The sequence below is a fragment of the Manacus candei genome, unplaced genomic scaffold (genome assembly GCF_025592945.1).
Source record: "Manacus candei isolate 608988 ecotype Guabito, Panama unplaced genomic scaffold, ASM2559294v1 h1tg000014l, whole genome shotgun sequence".
NCBI lineage: Eukaryota > Metazoa > Chordata > Aves > Passeriformes > Pipridae > Manacus > Manacus candei.
Window position 1 is genome coordinate 75,104,756 of NW_026138062.1, and position 26,987 is coordinate 75,131,742.

The 26,987-nt window shown below is 44.8% G+C and overlaps 2 protein-coding genes across 7 annotated transcripts in view; both read right to left on the reverse strand.

Annotated features, from left to right (window-relative positions):
- The window catches only part of CD247 (CD247 molecule), a 51,436-nt gene extending 48,878 nt beyond the window's left edge, over nt 1-2,558 (reverse strand). For all 4 annotated transcript variants that reach the window (XM_051780090.1, XM_051780089.1, XM_051780087.1 and 1 more), the window contains exon 1: nt 2,189-2,558. In XM_051780090.1, coding sequence (XP_051636050.1) covers nt 2,189-2,246 — 58 coding nt within the window. In that variant the 5' untranslated portion in view covers nt 2,247-2,558. The remainder of the gene's footprint in view (nt 1-2,188) is intronic.
- Nucleotides 2,559-11,372: 8,814 nt separating this feature from the next.
- On the reverse strand, nt 11,373-17,602 carry CREG1 (cellular repressor of E1A stimulated genes 1). 3 transcript variants are annotated; one of them, XM_051780091.1, is made up of 5 exons: nt 17,257-17,602; nt 15,060-15,179; nt 13,544-13,728; nt 13,377-13,409; nt 11,373-12,974 (listed from the first exon to the last, which is right to left on the reverse strand). In XM_051780091.1, exons 1-5 carry the CDS (start codon nt 17,560-17,562, stop codon nt 12,938-12,940), a joined length of 681 nt encoding a protein of 226 aa, XP_051636051.1. In that variant the 5' UTR covers nt 17,563-17,602; the 3' UTR covers nt 11,373-12,937. The 3 variants fall into 3 exon arrangements, with proteins under 3 accessions (XP_051636051.1, XP_051636052.1, XP_051636053.1); XM_051780092.1 differs by lacking the exon at nt 13,377-13,409 and having other exon boundaries at nt 17,257-17,599; XM_051780093.1 differs by lacking the exons at nt 11,373-12,974; nt 13,377-13,409 and having other exon boundaries at nt 13,543-13,728.
- Nucleotides 17,603-26,987: the final 9,385 nt, after the last annotated feature.

Sequence of the window (26,987 nt, forward strand, 5' to 3'; positions counted from 1 at the left end):
TAAGGGGACCTCAACTGAACTTCCAGATGTACACCTCTGTACCTTTGAAGGGGGAAATAAGGAAAATTAAATGTGTATATGATATGGCTTCCTTCTGTTACTGCTTAAAGGTCAAATCCGAGCATTTTGAAATTTGTGGTCTGGTGTCAATAATTGAAAATCTGCATCAGAATTCATGGTCCATCTCTAGAATTACTTATTTTTAAACATTTCTTTTTCTCATGCGTGACATTTACTCCAGTACTCAAAAGTTCAAAAAGAAAGGTTTTGCAATTCATCAGTGCTAATCTTGGTGGCATCTTTCAACCAACCATTTGAAGAATAAGCACAAACACATTACAATGAAGTGGAATGAACTCACTGTAAGGAGATACCCAGCTTTCTGAGCCTGTCCACTCCCAGCTTGTTTTATTAAAAAAAAAAAAAAAGTTAATTTCTCTAGAAGTCACTCTAGAAGTGAGTTCTAAGGAAGCTTGAAAACACTCCAGGCAGCAGAAAATATTTGTTTCTGTTCATATCTCTGAGCAGAAACCCCCTTTTTTTCAGTCTCATCTTTGAACTACATTCATGGCAATCTTACATTTTTGTTACTGTCTATTTTGCATCAGTAATGTAGCAACAATTCCACATGTTTTGACCTGTACTTCTTCTATTTCTTCTTAGGCTAAATACTTCAATATTTAGGCTAAATTCTTCAAGCTATTCCCAGTATCCAGTCAAAAATTGTTTCCCTCAAACCCATAGGCAGACATCTCCAACGACAACAGTATCCAGTTTGAGACTCAGTCCCATGTATTCCTTGTGATTGTGAATAAGAGCTTTGCACCAGAGACCCCTATGGGTTTTACCCACCTGCAAACTGCATTATATATTTTTCAGTCAATGTTTTCTGCTGAAAATGTACAAAGAGGGGCCTGAACTACTGGTACTCTGTGACAGATTAAAAGGAGGTGATGCAAAAAAGATGTTTTTGCAGGTGCATTTTGACCTGAAGTAATTTCCATACCTTCATAGCCCTTACGTGTATCTGTGGATACAGAGCAGTTTACAGAATAGAAGTACCAGAGGTATGCTGTAAGTACAGGATCATACTTGGGTGTCAGGGAGGGACAGAGGCCCCAGAGGTTGAACAGAGGGTGATCAGAAGGCAGGGTCTGCCACAAAGCATAAAACTCCACTTAAAACTCTCCTGAAACAGAACCTCTACAAATGAACCAGAACTGGTCCAACGGCGTTAGCAAGCAGCTGCAAAACCCTCCTGTCGTGTCCAGAAAACTCTGAAATAAAGTCTGTGGCAGTCACCAAAGCTCTCCAGTTGAAGGATGCTGTGTTTGTTACATGCAGTTGGGGCGTCTGTCATGGGTGAAACTCTTCCGGTGGATTTTGCTTTAATGCAAGCTCAAACGTGGCCTGAATTCTCCACATTCAGACCTCAGCTGAGGCCTTCTCCAGATGTAAATTTTGTTGCTCTTTTGATCTACTGCGCTACTTACTAAGAAATAAATTTCTCCTTCCCAAACTTGACACGATTTCCAAAGATTTGTGCCCACTGAAGCTGCTTCACTTTGTGCCTGAGTGGGGCCAGTGTATGCAGCACACAAGTAAACACACGGAGGTAAAAGTGGCTTAAATTTTGTGCTGTGCCTAGTGGAGGCAAGCATGAAGGCAGGGGCGTGGAAGGAAGGTCCCTACCCTTTCTCTCACCACCTGTGCCCCCGTTTCCCGCCTGCCGGGTGTGCCGTGGGCTGCAAACCAGCCACCAGCACGGCTCTCATCTTGCCTCACTCAAATTAAAAGCCTCTCCTGTGCAGATTACTCCAAACAACTAGTTTTTCATTAGTGTCTCAAATTTCCCCTTTTAAATTGCAAGGAAAGCTGCCCAGCTGAGGGCCTTATTTAATCAGGAGTTGCTGTTCAGCTGTGGCAGTTGCTCCAGCAGGAGAACAGCATCTCATCCCAGCCCTCCATAGCGTCTCTCTACCCCAGGGAAGTTCCACACAGCCGATCCTGCTGCCTTGGTCCCAGCAGGCCATGATTCCAGCCACGAGGAGGAGGACAGACGTGGCTGCGGTGCTCGTGCAGACACCCTCCTGCTACCAAAATGGTGGGGAACCCACCGCAGGAACGTCGTGCCCTCTCCTCAAAAGAGCTTTGAGATAGCCCCTCATGAAACCAAAGCCTTCCTTACCTGTGGCTGGGAGCTGTGCCTGGAGGGTGGCAAGGATGGTGATCCTCCTCCACTTCATCTTGCTCGCCCGGACGGTGCTGTGGGAGCAGAAGGCCACAGGCACGGAGGAGAAGTGGCTCCTGCACGGGCTCTGTTCGTGTGCCACCGCCACAGGAAGCAGCTCACCTCCTGTGAGGGCTTTTGGAGTCCACCTGCCGGCTTCCTCTGCCTTCACAGCCTCTCAGGGCTGGGGTTTGCGTTCTCAGTGTTGATGTTTGGGGTTTCCTTTTGTATTTTTATTCACCCTTTTGCTCTTCGTGAGATAGTTTTTGGCGGGGTGGTTTTTTTCCACTTTGTCTAGTGCTTCCTGGGTCATCCCCAAGTCGGCAGCTGCTGGTCTCTGTACCTGCTATCCAGTTTGGCCTGACTTAACTATTCCCACTGTGCAACACATGGCATAAATAGTAGTTTAAAATTGGAAGCTATAAGTTGTTCTCGAACAATAACTGGCTAAACTGGTACGGATGTAAAGCTCATTTCTAAATCTAGTGGAAATACAGCTTTGCCACGAGCAACTGGAAGCGGCTGCACTCTGAGGGCTGTGGGGTGGACAGCACCAGGGAGAGCTGGGCTTTACCTGTCCTTGCAGAGAGCACCCACAGGACATAAAATACCAGCTCAGCTGGCCCTGCCTGGCTCTCTGCAGAGGTACCTATCTTTGAAATGCAGATGCTTTTTAATGTGAACACGTGGCACTCTTGTATTTTGAAGGGGTGTCAGTGCCTGCAGAGCTCGAGAGACATTTTGTCCCCCGAGTCCGTAGGGAGCAGAGCCTGGGTCATCCCTGTGGGAGAGCACAGTGTGCATCTCTTCCTCACTCTGTTTGGAACAGAAAGCCTGGCAGCCTGTAGCTATGCCTGACACTCCTACCTGCTGAGTGGGCCACGGGATACAACCTGCCTGCTGCTTGGAGCTGTCCTCCAGCCACAGATCCCAAGGCACACCAGCACATCCCAGGAGCAGGTCTGAAGGTGACTGCAGTCTGAGAGATAAGGGTTTTCAGCCCCATGTTGCAGTCCTTGGAGTGACAAAACCAAGCAGGTCTGCCCAGCAGCCACGTGGGAGAGCCCTGGCTTCCCACAGCTCCATTTTGTCCATCCAGCACGATGGCTGCAGTGATTCCCACATTGCCCTAAGCCCCTGCCCCCCCTTGGCTCTCCTGTGCCTGCCTACATGGGGCAGCTGACTGGGACCCATTTAGAGCAATAGAGCAGGGAAAAAGCCCAGCGTAACAAAATGAAACTAAGAAAAGTGAAATCTGGAGTTTTTTTCTAAAACTTCCTGAGGAGGAGGTATCAGACAAGTCATTTCTCAGCAAAGCATGTAGGGTATTTACATGAAAATCACAAAACTTGACACAGTGATGCCACCTCCCAGTTTGTAAGAAATCTCTTTTCAAATGTGGACAAATAAAAATTTCCACTTTTATTAACAACAATAACTAAAAGCTCATTTTAAACAACCATGAATTAGAAAATCTTGAAAATGTTAATTAGATGAACCTTAAGGCTCAGCCTCACTCCCATTAAAACACATCTAGCTCAACAGAACACCAAGTGTTTAGTGTTTATAACAGTAGCACTACTAATACAGTTCAGGGTCAGGGCTTAGGCTGAGAGGAAGCACCAGTGTGTAACTGAATATTTTTTCCCCCCCATTTCTAATTCTTAGAAAAGAAAGAGGAATGTGCATCTCCAGCAGGTACAGGAACAGGGCTGGTGCTAACAATTTCCCAAGAGTATGGCAGCATGAGAGTTATTGTGTACACATGAAGTAAGTATCTACAATCTTTTGAAAGAAAAGTAAATTGAAGTTCTTGGAGGAAATTCGTCACCTTGCTGTCTGTAGTAACAAAGGCTTTGACAAAACCATCCTTTCCTTTTATGTAGTAAATATTGTGCTAGTCAACACAGAAGTTACTAGACACTAGTATTACTCCAGCACCCAAAACCTAGTGCAGCATGCCATTCTGTGATACCTAGACAGTACTGCTGAGCCTCTGCTCTCTCCCCAGCCTTGGGGAGGGTTTTCTTTGTGGTTCTTCCACCCCAAAAGCTACAAGGAAAGGCTGGAGATGGGCTCTGAGTCACCAGCCGGCAGAAAGCAAAGCACAGCCCATGAGAGCTGCCGTGCACTGAACCTGAAAAAGGTGTCATTAGTCCCAGAAATGGCTGTGCTCAGGTACATGTTCTATATTCCAACACAAGCTGGATAAAGCCCTTTCTGTCCACTCCTCTGTGCAACAGAAGATTGGCTGAAACAAGGAATTAGTGAGCAGGAAAAGACCCCTGCTCTCACTGCAGGCTGCCTAAATCTCACAGTCGTCTTATCCAAAAGCCAAAATAATACCATCCTAGTTATTGATATTTTTGGGTAACGGTATTTTCAGAGGAGCAGATGGCACTGCTCATCACTATTCTGCTGACCCCTGTCTCCTCCTGTTATTGATCATAGCTTCTCCCTCTGGCAGAAAGCCAGCAAATTATCACTTTGAATAAAGAGTTGAGGCCAAAGGTAAGGAAAAGAAATGAAGAGCTGTATAAGAAAGGGAGATTAATGGCAACAGCAGGCACACTGGGAGAACAGCAGTTGGGCCAGTGTAGTTTGATGTCTAGGTAGGGAAAGGTCAGAGGAATGGAGTATATGGACTTCAGTTGGAAGTGTGGGTAGAGTCAGAAAAAGGCTTTGCATGACAGTTCTAGAAATTCTCACCTCCCCATCCCTCAGCTTTTGAATAAAGACAAGCTTATCATTATAATTTAAATACAATGAAAGTATACAAAAGAGCACTCATTCTTGTATTATGAGTTATTCACACCACAAGCATGGCATGGGAGATGCAAATCATATGCAGTCGAGCAGTACAGGAAAAGAAAAAGGGGAAGTGGTCTCCTGGAGAAAGCTCTTCTGTGTTCACACAGCTTGCAATTACACAGTGAGGAATTGTTTGCTCAGTGTCGCCTTCTTTTCAGCCTGTCTATTCTTTGCATCTCTAGGAACTACACAGCACATAAAACCTTCGGCATCTCCTGCCACACTGTGCACTGGACAATCTTACACAAGCATTTTTACCAACAGTTTAAACCATACTGACATTTCAGTTTACTCACTTCACTCAGACCGTAAGAACTTCGTTAACCCAGGACTAGAAATGAATGCCAACCCTAGTTCAGCTGAACCAGAAGCTATTTTTCTCAATACAGTCAAGGCCACAGTGGAAACATAAAACCCTCCCTGCTGTGTTAAAAAAAAAAAAAAAAAAGCCCTCAGCTAAACTTGACTTTTTATCTAAACATACAGGTGGAGGAAAGTGCATTTCCGAGAATTACCTGCACTGGGAAGACTGCAAATATTTGATCTGTGGTTCCTGAAACAGAATGGGTGAGGGAACTGAAGTGGTCCCCAAGTACAAGTCAGTGTGTTTAATGCCAGTTAAGGTGCAGCTCATTATCTGCAAGGATAACATCTTTCATAAAATAGTTAAGGTATACGTTCAACAGCTTCTGTGCATCCATATGCCATTCTTCCTCTGGACACAAGAAATCCTGGAGCAGCTCTAATGCAAGGGGCTGATTCATCCCTAGAAACATTCCCTTTTCACGCTTACTGGTTATGCTTTGACAGTGCTACAAAAAAGAAAAAAAAAGCAGCAGTGTTTGCAGTTTTAACAGGAAATAAATGAAAACTAAAAAACAAACCCACACCACAGTCAAGCTGAGGATTAAAAAAATAACTACACACTGCCCTCTGGCTCGTGTGTTGCTACCACAGAGATATGCCTGTAATCATCGCTGCAGACTGCTGGGATTGAGCACAGCTAGGTTATCAGAAGCTCTCCTAAGCCTATTTGATACAGGTAGCACTTGCAGGCAAAATTAATTCCTACCTCACCTGATGGAGGAGCTGGCCAACTTTAGAGACAGGAGCATCCAGACAGACCGCACAGTCCTGCCCCTGATCCAGCAGGGAGTGACACCGGGCAGCACCATAACCAACCCAACAAGTATTAAAAACATTTCTGGAGATGTTCACGTGAAGATAATGGGTGTTAAATAAGCGACAATTTTCGCTGGTGGGCAAGCTGTAGCCTCCAGCCAGACATGCCATTCATGCAGGAGACTAATACACTGAAATGGTCTGCTGTTTGTAGTGTGTAAGCCCACAATTTTTATTGACAAAACGCTGCAGATTGACAGTCCTACATTGCTTCACTGCATTTCAATGCACTGTAGTGCCTTACACTCTAGCTTCGATTTGCCATAATTGGGTTCAACTGTGCTAATCCCTTTGGAATGCAGCAATTAATACTTATTTAGTGATAATTGCTGCATTCCAAGAGGATTAGTCCCTGCCCTGCACTTTTGCCAGCATTGCAAATGGAGAGCTGGAAAGAAGACAGGTCTAACTACAGGTCTTGCTTTGGCAGCTCCCAACAGGGAGGCAAGAGAAGTTGGTCTTGCTACGACTGCTCCCCTCTGTGTGTGAAAATACTACTTTTCTGAGGAAAATCCACTTGACTGTCACCACTCCTTGCAGCTGCATTGAACAAATAGAAACCCTGACACATGCAACAAGAGGGAAAAAAAATCCCCAAACATAAAAAGGAACACCTGTGCAGTACCATAAAGACAAACACAGCCATGAGCACGTTTCCTATGAGATGTTATCAACAGGCCCTGGTGTAGTGCAAGAACAAGTTTCTATTTATTATTTTGAGGATTTTTGTGAGTAACCATTTCCTGTTCCTCCCATGGTCTTAAAATTTTCAGTGCAACAAGGGTTTTGGAAACCTCTAAAGGAGTTGTTAGTAGAAAGTTAAAATACACGCTCTTTGCATGCTCAGTTTTGAGACCACTGAATCTGTATTGTCCTATTCTTTCCTCCTCAATGAAGCCTTTATGATCTGTTCTGGTTTATTATTTTTTTTAATGCACTCAAGAGAGCATTGCTTGTGTCATATCTTAAGAAGGAAGAACAAGGTTTCTTTTCCTTTAGGCTAGTCAAACTGAGCTCTCTTGCATCATCAGCATTTTCACCTGTTAATTGCAGGTGAAATTCCTCAATTACATTAAAATATATGCAGAAAAATCCTGGGAATTTACCACTAAACACATTTTGGAAACACTCTTTTTAATTATAGAGCAGCTCCATTATTTTCTTGCATGGCTGTACAGAATGTAATTTATCAGTAAGGTTATGCATTTTATGAACATAAAAATATTGTGAAGTCAGATTTTAATGCATGTGACAAGTATCTTAATTTCCTTTATTTTCTTCCTCTCTTCATCCCTAACACATACTTCTGCATTTTTCAAATGCTCATCTGGGGGAAAACTTAATTAAATTATCTGAAATTCATTTAAGCTTTTAAAACAAATCAAAAATCCAATTGATGCTTGATTAGGCGACTGCTTTTGGCTAAATGATGACAGGAAAGAAGTACACATTGTTCTTATAATCATATACTGCAACTATTTCTCTGTTTCTTATCTCTAAACAATTGCTACCTTTCAATCTAGAAACAGTTACTTTTTAGCACTGGGTGATGTTAAATAAGTTCCACTGGCATAAAAACATTCCCCAGATGATTTACAAGTATTACTACATGAATCTTGCTAATTGTCATCTATTTACATTTTTATAAATGGGGGGGGGGGAAACTGAGGATGCAAAGTTTACAATCTGAGTCAGTGGCAGCAGCAAAAATAGAAGCAATTCTAGACCTCAATGGGTACACACACAACGACAAATTATTGAGGCTGAGGGAGAGACTTTCCTCTCTCAACAAGACCCACGTCAGCTGTTGGACCCACCGCCACGAACATGGCATCTGTTTTGTTTAAACTGCAGAAATTCTGTGCCAAAGAAATGCTAACAGCTGCAGGAATCAGAAGCAAATAGTAGTGGGGAATTGTTAAGGCTTTTCTATAGGATATTAAGAGCTAGAGGGAAAAAATAACTCAGAGCAATCATTACAACTATCAGGTTCTTTGATTAAAACCTACCATCCACTAAATAATACAAAATCTCACCCCTTCAGATATTAAATGAATACCTGGTTGCACTCAACCAGAAGGCTCCAGCCCTACGATCAGCACAACTAATGAAACTCCAATTTTTAAAACTCATTACTTTTGTAACTTTAATAGACATGAACTGGGTTTTGTTTCCTCTCTTGAGCTCCTAGTTGTTGTGACATAGATAGGGACTGGGTGGCTTCAAGGTCAGACTTCTGATTTCAGATCTGAATCCAACTGAGTAAAAACAAATCTGACAAAAACAAGTACCCAGACAACATGTTACCTGAGCTTTATTTCCATAGAAAACCAGGCTATGAAGAACATTAACCACTATACCCAGAACAAACAGTCTCACAGTCTAATCTTCTAACACAGTAATTCAACTCAGAAACCCAGAGGAAGCCTCTATACACAAACGTTCTTGAGTCAAAAAGCCCTGGGAGCAACTCCACGAGTCTTGCTTGAGAGGCTCATGGACTGAGCTTCCCAGCAGGCAAAATACAACTATTGGGGAGCACCAAGGACCAACTGCTCTACCGGAGCAGAGGAGCTGGAAGGGCAGGGGCCTTAACACCGAGATACAAAACCCCACACTGGGAGCTCTGGCACAGGCCCCAGGCAAAGAGGGGAAGCTCCAGGCCTTTCCAAGCTCTACCTCACCACCCAAACACCTGCACAGGCAGCCCAAGTCACTGGAGAGGGACCAGGGGCACTGAAAGAATGCAAGATTAATTAACTGCTGGAAATTACAAACCAGAGTCAAGTGGTTTAATCCAGCTAACAATAAGCCTAAGCCAAAGCACTGCCACACTAATGAACACTCTCTCTTTGGATTCTTATACTGGCAGAAATAAACACTGCAGAGTCTGGAGGTGGCAGCTCCCAGCTGATGTTCCGAGGCATTCTATACCTGTCTCCATTTCCTTTACTGGAGTTTCTTAATTTAAAACCCTTTAAATCATTTTCATGGATATTACTTCTGGCTCTCCACAGCACAAAATGATTACAAAACACAAAAAAATGATGAATGCTTCCTTTTTTTTTTTTTTTCCCAGCTAGCAGGCTGCTGTGTTTATGGAGGGAAGCATTCATAATGTAAAGCACTGTAGAAAAAGAATTTGCTCGTATTATACCCCCGTCGTTTGCTTTTCCAGCATCTTTGAGTTATGATGAATTCAATAACCACTTTTAAGTATTAAACATTTAACATTCAAGCCGAACGTGAGTCTATGGCACCCTCTTGTGTTCAACAATAATATACCAGTTTACTGGATTTTTAATCTAGATTCAATAGTTTTACTCAGGAAAAGCCTTTTGAAAACAAATTAATCTAATACTCTGAGCTACCTCTATTTTATTGTGAAGATCACTAAATAGCTAAGAAATTAATTCCAGAGAGAACTGACTAAAGGATTAAACAAATGCCTGATATATTTAAGTTCTAGTTTGTAATGATGTAGCGCGTTGCGAGAACCTCCTGGGCACAACTCTCGCATTAAAATGTAAGAGAGAAATTGAAAATCAAGAATTGAATGCCAAGAAGAAACACAAAGATGGAAGAACATGCAGTAGGAAGTAGAAGGAAGAACATGACTGTATCATTAGAGAGACAGGCTGTGATTACCCTTATTAGATCCCCAGCTAACAGACATCCTGTGAATTAGTGAGGTGCCTAAATTATCCCGTGACTCAGATTCCTATCTATGAAGGCAGGTACTTCTCTCCCTGGATATGGTGGCTGATTTCATTGCTGTCGAGAATATGCCCAGACAGTTCCACCATGCCATGGCAGAGGACACAGTCAGAGGTTGAAACACTGATCCGTTGCTTGCAGTTGTATCAATTCCTTATCCTCGGCCTCTTCTAAGCCACAATATTGCTTCTGGATATGAGGAAAAAAGGAAACATGCTCACAAGCAAGTTCCTGAATGAGCCAAATAGAACAAAGGTGCACACAGGGAGAAGAGGCAAGGAAAAAACAGGACAAGTTGGTGACTTTCTTGAGTCAGTGATATTAACATTTACATACCTATCACTAGGGGAGATTGATACCCTCATCTCCTTTACATTCCACTTCTACATACAAAAATATACAAAAAATGTTCAATGAGATGCACAGACACAATTTCAGGTAGTGCTTCTCAGATGTACAGACCTGGATTTGAGATTTTGATCTATCTTAACCATTCTGTTGTTCACCACTATCCAAAAAAAAACCCATCTGGTTGAGGTCCTTTCAAATTTCAAATGTGAAGAGATTTGGATGATCTAAAATTGTTCCAAAAAAATCCAATATAACAAAACCAGCCTAAGATTGTTACTGAATAAAGTCCTTCCACTCACAATCAGAAAGGACTTGGGAATTGGTACTAGTGCAACAAAACAACCAGACACAGAGCAAGCCTTATGGAAGTGGTACTTTTGAAGGTGGTGTACTGCTTTTGGCTGGAATTGAGAGTTTTGGGGTTTTTTTTTTCACAGCAGCTTGTTTATGGCTATGTTTTGAATTTGTGCTTTAAACAGCCCTGATAACACACAAATGTTTGTTATGAATTATGTCCTGCCCTACCAGCGAGGAGTCTGGGGGTGCAGGAACAGCTGGGAAGGGACACGCCTGGAACAGCTGACCCCAACTGACCAGAGGAACATCCCAGGCCATAGGATGTCATGCTCAGCAATGAAAGCTGCTGGAGGAAGAAGGAATGTCGAGAATTATGGCATTTGTCTTTCCAATTAATTGTTAAGATGTGATGGAGCCCTGCTTTCCTGGGGATGGCTGAAAACCTGCCTGCTAATGACACAGATTTCATGTCAAAATGCAGAAGCTCTGGCTGAAAAGCATAATCAAATAAGGCTTCCTTATATTCACCTTCACAAACTCCACTGTTATTATGTTCCATTTCACAGTACTGGATGCAGGAAAGAAAGTGAAACACAAAGAGTGTTTCATCCATGGAGTGGAAAGCCACGTGTAAATAGGGATGTTTTCCCCTCTTATCCTTGCAAGCATGAAAGACTCCAGAGAAACAATAAAACACAAATGTTGAAGAGAGAGTGCCTGTGTGAAAGAGAGCAGGAGGGAGAGAAGAGTTCTCAAACGTGCAATAAATAACACTTGACACCGCTTGTCAAAAAATATTTTAATTTTAACAAAAGCTCAGCATCATCAGTCTCACACATGAGAAGTTACAGGGTGACATGTAATGCATTCAGGTGTTCTCACAGTAAAGATTAAGTCCATGACAAAGATTCATATGAGTTTCCACAACTGTCATGCCTTATATAAAAATACTTTTCAATTTCATATTAAATATCAGTGTTACCTGTTCAACATAAATTGTTTCCATATTGTAAGTTTTTTTTATCCTAAATTAGTTTTAAAATAGAAGAACAGTAAAAAGTACCTTCCCTCCCCTTCTGGAGAAGGAAAACTTAATAAGTCACCTAACAAATATTTTCACAAATCATTCCAGTATTTGAGAAAAGGAGTGATATAACAACAACATTAAGATGTAGGGATTTTATATGAGAAATCCCACTGTTCTATATAAGAATCTGCCTTTAAGGAGTCTAAATTCTCACATTCTAGGTCAACTAGGTAATATTTGCTCATTGTAAAACCAACTTAGTTGTTCATGAATAGTTTTTAGTGTTTGTGAACTTAGCACACAGCAGATGAGAAAGAATGTAAAAAGGTGTTAATTTGGGGGTTTTTTGTGGTTGTGTGCAAGTTATTTTAACACAGAAATAACTATGCACACCTTTCATTAATTTTCATTCTCTACAAATCATGAATCATGTGTGTCATACTGTATTGCCTATTTTTCACTTCTGGGTTACTAACCCAGAAGTGATGTGTAAGGCTTCCAAACCCAAAAATCTTCTCAGTTCTACTTTTGAGGGAAATAAAAACTGACACCTTGCTAAAGCTGAAGATTTCAGAATCCTAATCAGAAAACATTTATCCTTTACAAGAGTGTCACTGAATTTACAAGCCACTACTCTTCTTATACTCAAGTCAGATACTTGAGGTATTATCAACCTGCTTCTATTAAAGGGTCAGGGCATGTAACCACTGAAGAGGTACCAAGAACTTATCCTGAGGTACATGTGCAGTTTGCATAAATACAACTGTATCCTACAGCACATTCAGCATAGGCAGCAAAATAAAAAAACTACTCAAACGAGCAAGTGTATCAGTGTGCAAAGGAAATTCTTAACAGGATTTGGGAACTCAGCACATCATTTACCCTTGTAACACAAGCAGTGCTTTCCATTCCACTGAGCCGAGTCAGCTGAGCCATCCTGTGGGTCTTTGCCATAAAATTCTAAACTAAACTGGTTATTAAAAATAAAACAGAATTGGAGAGTGCTCACAAACATATTATTCAACTAAGGCATTGAAAGCTTTAGAACTGGACTAATCCTTTGGATTCCAGTAAACACAACACTTCTGAATGCAGACTGTCAGCCACCTTACCAAAATCACATCCAATGAATAAAATTTAGTTTTGGCTCATGCACAAAGGTTTTTGAGCACGACATGATTCGAGTTAGTGAGAAGTTAAATCTGCCTTATAAGGGTAATACATGCTCATTAACAATGTGAGGTCTTTGATTTACTGTGTTATTAATTCAGCTCTACAATACACAGGAAAAATAAATCTTTCATGAAACAGCCGAAGTAAATTCATTTCCACATCAGCATCACACGGATCTTCTCCCACCTACAAGGAGTAAGAATAAGAGTGAAACGATTGCATAATTGCTGACTGAGCTAAAATACATTTGAAAGTTTTCAAGACTTTTATGTAGACAAAAGAACACAATTTCTCTATACTTTAATATCATAACAATAGATTCAACAGCAATTTTGTTCTGAGATATATTAGCAATATTGCTGCATCCCATTAATACAGCTTCATAAATGCTGAATAGTCCCGCTGCTTTTAATTATTACACCAAAACATCATCTGTCTTGCAATTAATTCAGAGGACAGTGACTGTGCCCACTACAGGAGTCCCTCCTCCCAAGAAACTACTTAAGTTGAGGTGCAGTTAATCATGTACAGTTCTACAGATACTATATTTGATACTGTCACACAGTTGGATCCCCTATTCAAACATACCTTATGACTTCAGACACTGCATCCAGTAGACCACTTAGAGAAAAGACATAAATGCATATAAAAACCAGAGACAGGTAGTATATATAGTACATACTGTTAACAATCAGGAGAAGTTGTACAGGTTTCAAATACAGCGAGGGTTAGGCATGAAAAACTCCAGGACTTACTAAGGTTTGACACTGTAATATTCTTCTGGTGTCACAATTTTCAATCCACCAAAGTAGTCGAGGACCCAGATATTGGTGATGTTGAATTTGGCAAAGAACCAATCATGATCCTTAGGCCAACTTTCCATCTCAGGGTGGCGACTGAATAATGCTTTTTTTGCCAAGACTGCTTCTGAATCATTCACCTAAACAAAAAAAAATAGCAAAGTATTACAGTAAGGTAGTCACGTAAAGACAGATTTTAATTTAAAAAAAACACTGCTCTTTTCAGTGTGCTCTTTTCAGTTCTGCCATGCCCTGTCACAGGGGACTGTGGCAGAGTCCACTCATCTTCAGTGTGGTGTATGTGAGACAGACAAAAGTTCCAAGGCAGTTGATTTTAACATTAAATCAAAAGGGTGCTTTTAAAAATAGCATGAGCAAGAAAGTACTTCATCAACATAAGAATAAGTCTTGCAACAAAACACAAAACAGAGGAGTATGGATTCTTGCTGAGTTATTACAAAGTGATGTTTTATGTGTAATTTTATCTCCTCTGCACATGCTCATTCAAACTGACACAGATCTCAACTGTGTTCAGTCCTTTGCAAACACACACACACACAAATAGGATGGTACAGCAGAACCTACAGAGAAGGGAAGCTGAAAAGTGTGACAGCACTTAACATACAGTGTGCAACATGCAAACATTTAAAGAGTTAAATTAACAAGTTGGAGCTCCGAGTATGGTATGAGAAGAATTAACTAAAATAACCCAACTCTATTGTCAATGAGAAACTCAGGAAAGCAACTGAAAGATTGCTGACTGCAATGTGCAAACACAGAGGTGTGAAAACACTAACATTTAGACTATTATCTAAGATCTAAGTCATCCAATGATGACTGTTTCTCATCCTCAGTCATTGTCCTCAATGACGGGATTAAAATCTTCAATGAATAACACATGCAGTTCTAAATTCCTTCCATAAGATACCAAAGTACTGGTACATGGAAGAATACTGCCCTGGCAGCAATGCCACCAGATATACACTGCACTTTCTTTGTCTCTAATACTGTTACTTTATTGTTGTAACTTTATTGCTCTAATATTGTAACTTTAATATTGTAACCTCATTGCTCAGGTCAATATTTACTTCAACAAAGTTTCAGAACTACGTTAGTCACAACGCATGGACCAAAGAATTCAGCTGAGCATGAGAGGTGTGAATGAAGCATGAAGGCTTTTCCAAGTGAGTTGTCTTAGACTTCTTAGTTTCAGAACACGTCTAGGGGAAGGAGGGAGACTTCCTAGTGTTGTCCCCTCAAATTCCTTGTTAAAAACATGCCAACAAAGCTCCTGCAAATATCAGTGCAAACTTCATTTTCCTCAAACTACGAACCAGCCTTGGGATATCACAGCACATAACATCTCTTCACATGCTTTTGCACAGAATTTCTAATCTTTCTCTTCTCCTCCCACTAAACAACACTGCCTGATGCACACAACCTTGTCCAGTGTCAGCTTTCAGCTGCTTACCTTCACAATGCTCCCAACGAAGATTATGTGGGCACAGAGGGGATTCTGGGGATCATATCTGTGCCTCCTGCAGTAAGGAGTCTGTGCCAAAGACACAGTTAGGGAGGCATTTGAATTGACCTGAAATGCAAGAAATAAGATAAGAGGTTTACATACTTTTTGCAAGAAAAATGTCATCCCCACCACATTTTCAGCTCTTGGTACTTTATTCAGCTCTTGGTAGTTTCTTCAGCTCGGTATTACTGCCAAAAAGAATAAAGCTGTCATCACCTTTTCCTGACTGTATCTGAAAGCCTACTTAGATGAGCTCTGAATCTGAAAGAATGCCCAGTTTTGAAGTGTGCTGAAGCTTTTTAGCATAAAATGCAAATGTCACAAAACAGCACTCCTCAGAACTCTGAACTCAATATACAGTCCAGCTATTTCACCTTCAAATGATGACATATTCTTGTAACTACATACAGTACAGAAAAAAAGGACATACAGTGAATTTCATTAATTCTGGTGGAAGGACAAAGAGTAACTGAGAAGGTAACCAACTGAATTTCACAGCTGTTAATAATATTAGTTAAACCAAAATCAAACAACTCCTCCCTTCAAAACAAGCTGCTCTAAGCCAGTCAGCTCTTTTGAAATTTAAAGTGAATTTTAGACACACTCTTAAAACCTAAGAGTGGCTTGAAAAGTATTGGTGCAAAACAGGACTCCCTAATGCAGAGTGTCACATCCAAGGTTCATTATCTCCCAGCAAGGAAAGTTCACTTGCTTTGAGAAATTTCACTAGAAGAGCTCATGTCCAAAAGAAACCCCCAAAAGCCACTCAAACACTACGCAGAGTGCCAGCAAACTCGTGAAACAGGAGCCACCACCTGACAGATAGGAAGTTGCTTAACTACAGAAAAAGCTGACTCATGATTATTCAGCGCCTTCTCCCTTGCACGTGACTATCACACGTCAAGTGTTCCTGCCCTGTAACAGCAAAATAAGGATCTGCTGAGGAGCCTTCTGAAGGGAAACGTCCAATAGCAGTTCACACCGCCGTTTTTACGTTAGTCTGAAAACAAAAGGCTGTAGCTGGGGTGGAGGGGGAGATGCTATACAGGATAAATTTCTACAGCACTCAGATACATAATTAAAGCATTTTAATGTAACAAAGTAAAATCTGGCAGGGAACAAACAAAAAGGGTTTATGATAAAACAAAGTCAATAGGAAATTTTCGATTATTTTGTGGTTTGTGTTTCTTTTACTAACACTGCAGCAGCTACTGGAACAAAAAAGTTTTCTCGTAAAGGAGGCACACGATTGCTATGTCCCTAAGTTTTTAGTCAACTCCCTTGGCCACAGGCAGGCAAGAGATCTGGGACAAGGCCAATTACATACACTCAGAGCCACAGCATGCCAGTGTTGCCTTTCCTTGTGTGCTTCCCTTTACGGTAAGCTCCAGAGATTTAATCACTATTCCTTCAGCAGCCTGTGTAGGAGCCCTCTTTGTTTAAGTCCCACACTGCCAATTTCCAGTCCTTTTGATTTTTTTTTTTTTTTTTGGTGACGTTCTGTGGCACCTTATTTCTCTGCTCGCTGGTTCTGGAAGTTCCAGCCACTTCCTCTGTTTGGTGTTGCTTCTGCCATTTCTCAAGGCCATGATGAGCTGGAACTTCTCAGGAGGCCTTTTGAGTGTCAACACGGACAGCACTGCTCATGCTCAGCTGTTCAAGGGACAATAATTGCTCAAGGGATAATAATAAATGAGACGGCATCCATGGAACAGCCACAAACCAAACCACAAGAAGTTTCACCTGAACACAAGGAACAACTTTATGCTGAGAGTGGCAGAGCACTAGAACAGCTGCCTAGGAAGGTGTGGAGTCTCCCTCTCTGGAGACATTCCAAACCAGCCTGGATGTGTTCCTGTGTCACCTGCTCCAGGTGACCCTGCCTAGGCATCAGGATGATCTCCAGAGGTCCCTTCCAACTCTAAGATTCTGGGATTCTGTCAACCCAAGTGCTGCCGTGCTGCCTTCGCAAGGCTAATGTGAACTTAAAAAATAAAAGAAACTCCAACCAGCGCTTGCCAGTGAGATGAAAAAGCGCAGGCAACCAAGCAAAAGTCGACACTGCCTCAGTAGCCCGGGCGCTCCTCTGGGTGTCCCGTGGGTGGCCACTGCTCACGCTGTTCACACCCCTCGCCCCGCTCACCTCCAGGTCCTGCACGGAGATCTCCATGTCCGTCAGGTACAGGTAGGGGACGCCGCTGCCGCCGAAGGGCCCGGGAGGCCCGTCGCTGATGGAGAAGATGTTGGCGAAGGGGTGGCCGCGCAGCCCCTCCTGCGCCGACAGCGTGGCCAGCGCGCCCCAGTCGCAGCTGTGAAGGACGAAGCGAGCCATGCGCGCCGCCTCCTCGGGCGGCGGGATGGCCCCCACGGCCGCCAGCAGCAGCGCCGAGGCCGCGCAGAGGAGCAGCAGCCCCGCCATCCTCCCCCTCTCAGCCGCGCACTCGGACATCGCTCCCCGCAGCCTCCCCGCCACCGACTGACGGGCCGCGCCGGCCGCGTCCCGCACAGCCCCGGCCGCGCGCCGCGGGGGCGGGGCCTCTCCTCTCCCCGCCAATGGGAACGGCGCTGCCCGCCCGCCTTCACCAATGAGAGGCAATTCCGGGAGTGAGGGGTTGGCCCGCCCGCCATCAGCCAATGGACTCGCGAGGTCCACGCTCTTCGGCCAATGAGAAGCGCAGGGGGCGGGTCCATGAGCGCAGATGTTGTAAACAACCCTGAGGGCGCTTACACGGCGTCCGGCGGCCCGTGAGGGAGGAAGGCGGGGCGGAGTCACCAGCAGCCCGGCAGTCAGTGAGGGTATGTTTAGAATCGCAAGGTCACAGGATGAATAGGTGGGAAAAGACCTCTGAGATCACCGAGTCCGACATGTGACCCAACACCACCGTCTCAGCCAGACCATGGCACTGAGCGCCACGGCCAGTCCGTCCGTAAACACCTCGAGGGAGCGTGACTCCACCGCCTCCCTGGGCAGCCCCTTCCAATGTCTGATCACCCTTTCCATGAGGAAATTACTCCTAATGTCCAACCTAAACCGCCCCTGGCACAGCTTAAGGCTGTGTCCTCTCGTCTTATTGCTGGGAGACGAGCCCGACACCCCCCGGCTACAGCCTCCTTTCAGGGAGTTGGAGAGAGTGATAAGGTCATCCCCGAGCCTCCTTTGCTTCAGGCTGATTCTCCCCAGCTCCCTCAGCTACTTCTTATAGAACTTGTGCTCCAGACACTTCCCCAGCTCCACTGCCCTTCTCTGGACACACTCCAGCACCTCAATGTCTTTCCTGGAGTGAGGGGCCCAGAACTGGACACAGCGCTCGAGGTGCGGCCTCACCAGTGCCGAGTACAGGGGGAGCTGATCCAGCTGGTCACAGTGTTCCTGATACAGGCCAGGATGCCATTGGCCTTCTTGGCCCCCTGGGCACACGCTGGCTCGTGTCCAGCTGCTGTGGACCAGCACCCCCAGGTCTGTTCCACCGGGCTGCTTTCCAGCCGCTCTGTCCCCAGCCCGCAGCGCTCCGTGGGGTTGTTGTGACCGAAGTGTTGGTCCCGTCGAACCTCGCAGCGCTGCCCTGGGCCCGCAGAATTCCCTGGCAATCAACCACATGTCGGTGGGGCGGCAGGAGAGGCTCCCCCGGTCCATCGGGACAGGGATCCCGTCGGGCTGCGGGGGGCGCTGGCGGGACGCGGCTCCGGCGGCTCCCGGCGGCGGTTCCCGGCCCTTCTCGGCGGCTCCCGGCGCTTCCCGGCGGCTGGATCAGAGCCAGCCCCGCACAAAAGCGCTGCCCACCCACCCACCCTCCGGCACCCACCGCTCGGAGCCGGTCCGTCCTGCGGGGTCCGGGTGACCCGGGATAGCCCATGGCATGGTGCCCCGCAGCAGCCGTCCCCTGGCGTCGCCCCTGCCTTGTCTGCCTGTGGAAGTCCGTCAGATCCTGGAAGTGTTCATAAAAACCCACGTGGATATGGCACTTGAGGACGTGGTTTAACGGTGCACGCGGCGGTGCTGGGGTAGTGGTCGGGCTTGTTCTTAAAGGTCTTTTCCAACCTGAACAATTCTGTGGTCAAAGGGTGGTTGTGGCACCATCAGCCCCGCTGTCCCTGCCCACTGCCAAATCAGTCTCAAGGGCTGGTTCTGTGTCACCGCAGGTGTTTGTGGCCCAGCTTTCCATAAGAGAAACTTTGTCATTTAATTACAGCAAGCGGGGACTATCTCAAACTGGTTTAGATAGCAAAGACTATAGGATGATTTGCTCAGGTCTTATCTCTTGCACACTGCAGGCTCTGTATGTCAGAGCCCTCTCTTCTGCAAGACTTGGTTTTCCTAGTTGAACACCATTCTACTGAAGGCCACTTAATTGCATTACTTACCCAAATAAACACTGAGCTATACCTTATTGTAGCCACCACTTTTTGCTCAGTATCCTTACAAAGATTTGTATAACGAGATGTTTTTAACTGGGGTAACACTGAAACTTGATTCAACTTGGCCTGAAAGATGGTGAATTTTCATTTTTCCACTTCAATCCTACCAAGTATGTCCTGCAATGTACCACTGAGAAACCCAAATTAACTTACTGTGCAACTACAATCTGCCCTTACAGCACCCACAGCTTGTAGAAGGCTGGATGGATCATTCAGTTGGGCTGAATTCAGGAAGGAAAACACACCACACATCCCTCTCCTACCATTTATCTGCTGTCCTATACAGGCAGAACAATATAATTTTTCCTCCATCATTCCTCTTGCCTGCAGAGCACGGACAGAGATTCCTACCTCTCCTCTGGATCCCGGACACACAGAGCCTTCTGCTGCTGCCTTCTCCTGGAAAAAAAAATAAAAAGAAAAAGAAAAAGGGGTACTCTGAACCCCTGATGTGCAGACATTCAGCTCAGGTAGGTGGTTGAGCTTGGGAGTGACAACCGCTCCAGCAAATAAAGCCATACAGGCGGCCTTGTGTGTAGTACAGGACAAGGGATGTTTCAGGGCAGAGTGCTGAGGAGAAAACCAGAGGGAGAAAAGGAGTGAGTTATGAGAGAAGAGACTGTGCTAAAGGTTGTCTTTGTGTATGCAGGATTATACAACTTGTTCAGGCGAGGGGCAGGAGTGGAACATGTTGGAGGGAAAAAGACAGGAGCTGCTCTGCATGAGTGAGAAGAGTATGGAAGAAAGGGTCAAAAATGGTTTAGAAAAAATATCTTAGGAAAGAAAAAGGGATGAGGAAAACAAGATGTAACAAACTCATTTTGTTAAGAGTTTTTTATGGCTAAAACAGAGAGACATTATAAATTGCTCTTTTCTGTCCCTACCAACATGTGTGTGCATGCACACAAACTGCATGTTTCTCTCCATTTTCAGTCCTGCCCTTGGAGAGCCTGGGAGCTCTACTTGATCTATTTGATGCAGTCAAAGGGATGAGTGGGGGTGGTGGTAGGGTATAAGTGTGTGAATGGTGTTACTGGGGAACTGCAGGGCATGACAGGGAACAGGCAGGAGGTGGTTGGTGGGATTAGCACAGGAAAGAAGGGATACCACAGAGAGCATGTGGAAGTAACAAACAATAAGTGCCACAGGGGGAGGAAAAAAAAGGATAGAAAGGAAAGAAGATAGGATGTGGCAAGCAGGGCTAGCAATTCTTTATTATTGTTATTATTTTGCTCAGAAAACAAAAAATTCGTGTTCTGGCTTTAGATATATGTATTTGCTGAATGTGGCCATGATAGGAAGGGTGCATGTTACTGGAGCCAGACAGCCTCTGTGGCAGGAGAGTCAAAGTGAACCTGGTAGAGAGAGTGGGAGATCGTTCCTCAGTCCCCCTGCCACCACTGGGAACACACGGCGGTATCTCAGGTGCCAAGAGAAAAAAAACATCCAAACAAGGTCTGCCAAGTTTTCCTTGCCTCCCCCTGCCCTTTTACAGCCTTGTGGCACAGCTGCAGCCTTCCCTGTCCCCAAGTGCAAAGGGCTGCTGCTACCTGACCCCAGTGGATTTGGGCTGATGAGTCTGGTGGGAATTCAGTGCTTGGCAGGATTTATGGAAGCAAATAGCATTGGCTTTCCTCTGCAGAGAATAGAATTTATTAATCTGAGTGGTCTCTGCAGTGGACAGTGCACAGCGATGTTTAGACTGTCTTGAACATTGCAGTGAAAAAAGAGGGCTTGTTTTGGGGCCCTATTTCTTGGATGGGCTGTGTGGAGTGAACCTGTAGGGTGAGGGATAAGGTCTTTAAGTCTTTCAGCTTACTCTGAAAGGATGAATTATCTCAAGTCAATCTTCAGGCTCTCTCACTTGCTCAGCTGGATTTCAGAGAAAGGAGAAGGATTCTCTCTGCTGTGGTGCAATATGTCTAGGGGCTCTCAGCACCCTTGCATAACAAGGCCAAGAAAGTATTGCCAGCCAGTACTTCTCATTTTCAACTCACGTGCTTTATTGCATAAAAAAACCAGTAAATAGACAGTTAATATCTCACCAAAGATGGAGCCAGTTTACTCCTTCCTGCAGGAGTTGGCCAGCTCATGGATCAGTCTTTATTTCACTGTGTTTTACATGTGATAGGCTTCAGGCTGTGTCTCTGGAGAAGATGTATTTTAGCCAGAGAGTGGGCTAGTGTACCATCATGCTTTGTCTGCCCTCTTCACAGCTGGATTGCCCCGAGCCAGCTCTTTCTTTAGACGGCCTGGCTGTGGGCTGGGCTGGGCAAGGTTTGGCTGTGGGCTGGGCTGGGCAGGGTTTGGCTGTGGGCTGGGCTGGGCAGGGTTTGGCTGTGGGATGGGCTGGGCAGGGTTTGGCTGTGGGATGGGCTGGGCAAGGTTTCTCCTCAGACGCGCAGTCTGGCTGTGCACTGCTCCGGGCTTCCTGTCTCGGTCATGCAGTCTGTCCGTGAACAGAAACCTGTCTGTGTCCAGATAACACTTGCGGGCTGTGCAGCCTCGCAGCGTGTAGAGCTTGGCCAGCTCTCTGCCTCCAAATGACAGCCAGAGTGATTAAAGTGATTAAAGCCACTTGCCTCTGTGTGTGACAGAAGCGACTGACCTGTGAGTCAGCTCTGGCAAAAGCTGAAGCACTCAGTGCTTTGAAGTGCCAGCACTCGGTGCCACATGAGACCCACCATGCAAATTGTTTCTAAAAATGTTGGTTAGATACCCTCCTGAGGAGATATCAGTCGTCCCCCCCCCCTTCCCCGCCAAACAGTGTGGCACTGCTGCTGTTAGGAAATGGCACACAACACAGACCTTTGCTAACACAAAAAGGTGTTAATGTGCTTTGTTCTTATCCTCAGAGTTCCTGAATTACCTTGGTTGGGAATTTAGCTTTTTTAGCTGACCTTTTCATCAGTGTTGTTTTTAGAAGATAGTTACAATGAACATAGAGCTGGCCTGGTATTCAGCTGAAAGTCCTTTTACCTTTTTTAGCAGCCACCACGCAGGCAGTGGCAAGGCAAGCTTCTCTTCTCCATTAACCAGCTGGGGACCAGAAATGTTTTCCCATTTTCAGTCAGAAAATTGTGCTATTCAGTCAGCACTTGAGCTGAGGAAGCTGTTGATGTGGGCCACTGCTTGTGACACTGCTTTCTAGGATGTTGAGAGACAGACAGTGGGATTGGCCTGAGAACAGTGTAATCAAAAACATGGTTGTATCCGACACAGACACCTGGGATTGTATCAGCACTCATGTTCTGAGTGGTTTTGTTTGTTCATATTAAGCTTTGTTGTGTATTAAAACTAGTAACTGATAGAGAGATTGTTCAGTCTGGAAGCAAGGTGTCAACGGCTGATGCTGGTAATATTTGTCCCATCACTATATTAATGCAATGGGTTGCAGCCATGCCTCTTAATACCCCAGCTCCCTTTGTTCTCTGAAGTTAAGCAGATCAGCAGTGAAAGAAGAGCTTTCCAAAGAACGAGATGACACCAGCTGCTTGTATACCACCCACCAGCCCTAAGTGGCCTGGTATGAATGAGGGTGAGCCACCTCAGTGTGACCTCATTACTACAAGCATCACAGGTGAAATGCTCCCTGTACCATACAGCATTTTCCTAACTTTACTCTGCTTAGGGACAGGTTTTTGCTCAGAGCCTGGGAATTAAGAAGCCTGGTTCATGTGAACGATGATTTTAGCACTCAGGTGCCAGCTGGCAGTCAGGGACACATGAAATGACTCAATATTTCAGTTAGTCTCCGTCACCTACTTTTCTGTGTATGAAAAACACACGATCTCACACTCCCTGTCCAACACAGCTCAGCAAGAGTCACTTATAACCTTTCATTTAACCGGAGCATCTTTGGTAACGGGGCTTTCCCTCTCGCCAGGGGTGCACAGTGTCCGTGTGTCCGTGTGTCCGTGTGGGTGCTGGCACGTGAGCACGGTGTGTGCCCGTGTGCTCCCAGACGTGCCTCGCTGCAGCTGCACGGCCCGAGCAGAGAAATGCCGATGGTACAGAGAGTTCCAGCTGACTTCATTTCCTGCTGATAACTCCCCGAAGAGGAGGGTGAGGCTCGGCGTCCGCAGCGTTAGTTTAAAATGCTGAGGGGTGAGGGCAGAGGCTTCAGAGCCGAATGGTGGGTTCAACAAAGGGAGTTTCCCCTACAAAAACGCTGCTCACGTTCGCTTCCTGTCAGGTTGCCATTGTCAGAGGGGATGGTGTGCAAAGCCAACGCTGCTCACGTTCGCTTCCTGTCAGGTTGCCATTGTCAGAGGGGATGGTGTGCAAAGCCAACCCAAAACAGGATGTTGGCTTTTAGAGTTGATTGATCTTTGAAATGCAAATGCCTTTTTTTTTTCCTGTGGTTACCTTATCCCCCTTTTTTTTTCAGTTGAGAATTGAGTTGCTTGAGTGGGAACAGGAAGGGTTGAGACCCGTTTTCAGGCAGTCGAAAGCCCAACATAGTAACAGCTGCTGGGTAATAGTATGAATTCTGGGAAATCATGTGGATAGCAGCAGCCAAAGCCAGACAGAGAGGTGGACAGAATGATTTCAGATACTGGCATTGACAGGTGAGCTCTACCAAACCCTCGACAGATGCCTTGACAAAGTTCAGAATTTCAATCTGTCTTTCAGGAACCCACAGCTCCCTCCACCCTTTGCTCATCCACCACCCTGACAAACATACCTTCCCAGATTTGGCAGCTACGCAGACACACCCTAATGAGGTTGCTGTGTGGGCACAAATGCCAGAGTCAAAGCTTCAGATGCCCTCAGAAACTTTTTTTACTAGCTAGTCTCTGAATAAAGAATTACCACGTGCCTACATCTCCTCTCTGTAGCTCACTCTAGCACCCTGTGGAGGTTCCACTGTCCATCCTTTATAGCTAAAATGAAGGAGGCCAGCAAATATTGGAAGTGGTGTTTCTGAGCATGGCAGAACTACTTATGCTGCCTGTTTTGTAGGAATGCCAGGATAGAGGAGTTCCTTGCACCTCTCCCCCACGTGGTGCCCGTAGCAGGAGTACCAGTTCATTTGGCCCGAAGCAAACTTGCTGGTTTGGCCTCACAGGTCTTGAAAATAACGAGCTGGGAAGCTGCAAAATCCAGGCAGCCACAGTTGCAACATTTTCTCAGTCCAGTGAAATTTCCCCCTACAGCCCCTTTTAACAGCGCTTGTGGTGATGACGATGGGGTTTTTTCCTCCAAAGCAGAACAAATGTAGCAACTTTTTTTTTTTTGCATATAAGAACAAGTTAGTCTCCTAGACGCTGCTGTATCCCAGAAAGTCTCTAAGCAGAGATATAGCCAGGGATGTAGAGAGTCATACTCAGAGATACCTCACATTCATACTTGCATATGTGCATCATGTAAAACACCCAGTTTCTCAGTATAACCTCCCTTAATAACGTTTGTTACAAAGTCCTGGCAGTCGAAACATGTGGGTTGTTTGCTCAGAGTTTCTAGTGTTTTTCAGTCCAGAAAAAAGAAAGAGGAGAATCAAGCCACACTTCATGTCTTCCTGTCTGGAGAAAAATATGCACCTTATTTCTGTGCATTCTCTCCTTGCTCCTGAAGGAAGAAAGATTTAGCATTAAAAAACTGAATACTGTGTACCGTGCTCAGAGCAGTGGCATTTGGGAATCCTGCTGGCAGAGAAGATTTGCTCTGTGGCAAGATCCTTGGGAGCAGAAATAGAGTGAAGAATTGTGGTGGGGCAGCTGCAACTACCTTTGCTTTATTGGTATGGGTAAAGTGATACTGGTTCTGTCTGGTGGTTTCCTTTTCTGTAGAACTAAGCAAACAGTTTCCTCTGCAGAGTACAACCCCTGAAAGCAAAAAGAAAATACTGAAACAGAAGGTGAGCAGCATGAAGCAGCCATTGGAGGGGTGATTTTGACAGTCTGTTACATGACAGAAATCTTGAAAACAACACTTGTGACCCATGTCCAGTGAAATCCCTGAACTTGAAATCCTCCTTCTGTCCTGAGAGCAAGCAAAGCACGGGCAGGAGAAGAATCCTGCCCCCCCTGCTTCTCAATTCAGTTCCTATTCCCTCTCCTGACCTATGAGGACTTGAAGAAATGAATAGGATTTCCAATCAAGCAGTTTCATTTTTATGTTTCTTTTAGATCTTTAATCTCTCTTCTTATATCTACAGTTGCAGTATCTTTTGGTTACTTACAGCAGAGAGGTTTCAACTAATCTAGTGTTTCAACAACTGAAGATTAATTAGTCCTGTTGCCCAATCTTCAGATTGCAGCAACTCAGCCTATCGCTCTTTTGGCTGGGGACAGAGTAACTGTTGTATATTGAATTTGGGAATAATGAGATCACGATTTAAAGCTGCTAATTCCACAGGAGTCCCACAGCTTGCAGCACACCAACAGTTAACTACACTGTAAGGACAAGTGTTGGTAACAGTAAACTGGGATATCATGATGCTCACATTTAAATCCATTCTGGAGTGTTTTCAGCCATAGCCAGCAGGGACTTGTGAAACACTGCAAAGCAAAAGTATGCATCCCTTTTAGAAAAATATGCTTTAACCCTCTTCTGCCCCCAAGGTATCCTGCCAAAATGACGATATGACATTGTGTCACTCTGCAGCTGCACACAAGACAAGGAAGCCAGCAGAAGACAAAGGGAGTGTTTCCAAATTCCTCTGCACCACCCTGCTCTGAGAGGTGGGGACTGAAATTCTTGAGAAGGAAGCATATGCAAACAGTTGCTAAAAGAGATGTCCGGTTTGCAATACTGTGATCAGAATGGAAAGGGAAACTGTAGCAAAACATTCCAGAGGCTTCATTTTCCCCCATCTGAATTTTTCTATCACCATGGAAGCTTCTCACTTCCAGTGCACAAGTATGTCCATCCCTGTGGAGGGAGGGAAGAACAACCTGCACCTTCTGATCTGGTGTTGTGAGGCACAAACTCAGGGTGGAAAGAGCTAGTCCTGCTCTGCAGCTGGACAGTGACAACCTTGCATGGGGACCCTCTGCTTGTACCCACATTTGAGCAACACCCTGTTGTCTCTCTGGGGAATCACCCAGCAGATATTGTCCTTCCTGGGGGTCCTAGCCATGCACCAGGACATCAAAGCCTTAAATTCTGTTCAACCCCAATAATCACCCTCTCTCTCCTCCTATTCTGCCTCTCTAACCACTCTAAAGACAGTTCACTGCTGACCGAAATTACTGAAAAGTGTGAAGGAAGAGAGAAGGGAAGCTGCAGTTAGAGGGAAAGAGATCGTCCTCACAAACAACGAGCAGGAGACCCTGCAGACTTGGAAAGGGGAGATCCAGGCAGAGATACTGGGGCAGCAACCAGAAGGAGTGGAGAGAAATAAAGACAAAACAGGGGTGGGTGGGTGGGAGGGGAATAAAGATAAGGTGATAGAAAATACAGAGGGGAGAAAGAAAGGAAGGGAGGAAATGCACATGTGGTGTCCCCAAGTTT

Excerpts from the sequence above, each read along its gene's own strand:
- CREG1 (XM_051780091.1), bottom strand. The coding sequence starts at position 17,562 with ATGTCCGAGTGCGCGGCTGAGAGGGGGAGGATGGCGGGGCTGCTGCTC. Across the intron at positions 15,180-17,256 it reads TCTCCGTGCAGGACCTGGAG|GTCAATTCAAATGCCTCCCT; the intron begins GTGAGCGGGGCG and ends CTTGCATTTCAG. Across the intron at positions 13,729-15,059 it reads TCGTTGGGAGCATTGTGAAG|GTGAATGATTCAGAAGCAGT; the intron begins GTAAGCAGCTGA and ends TTTTTTGTTTAG.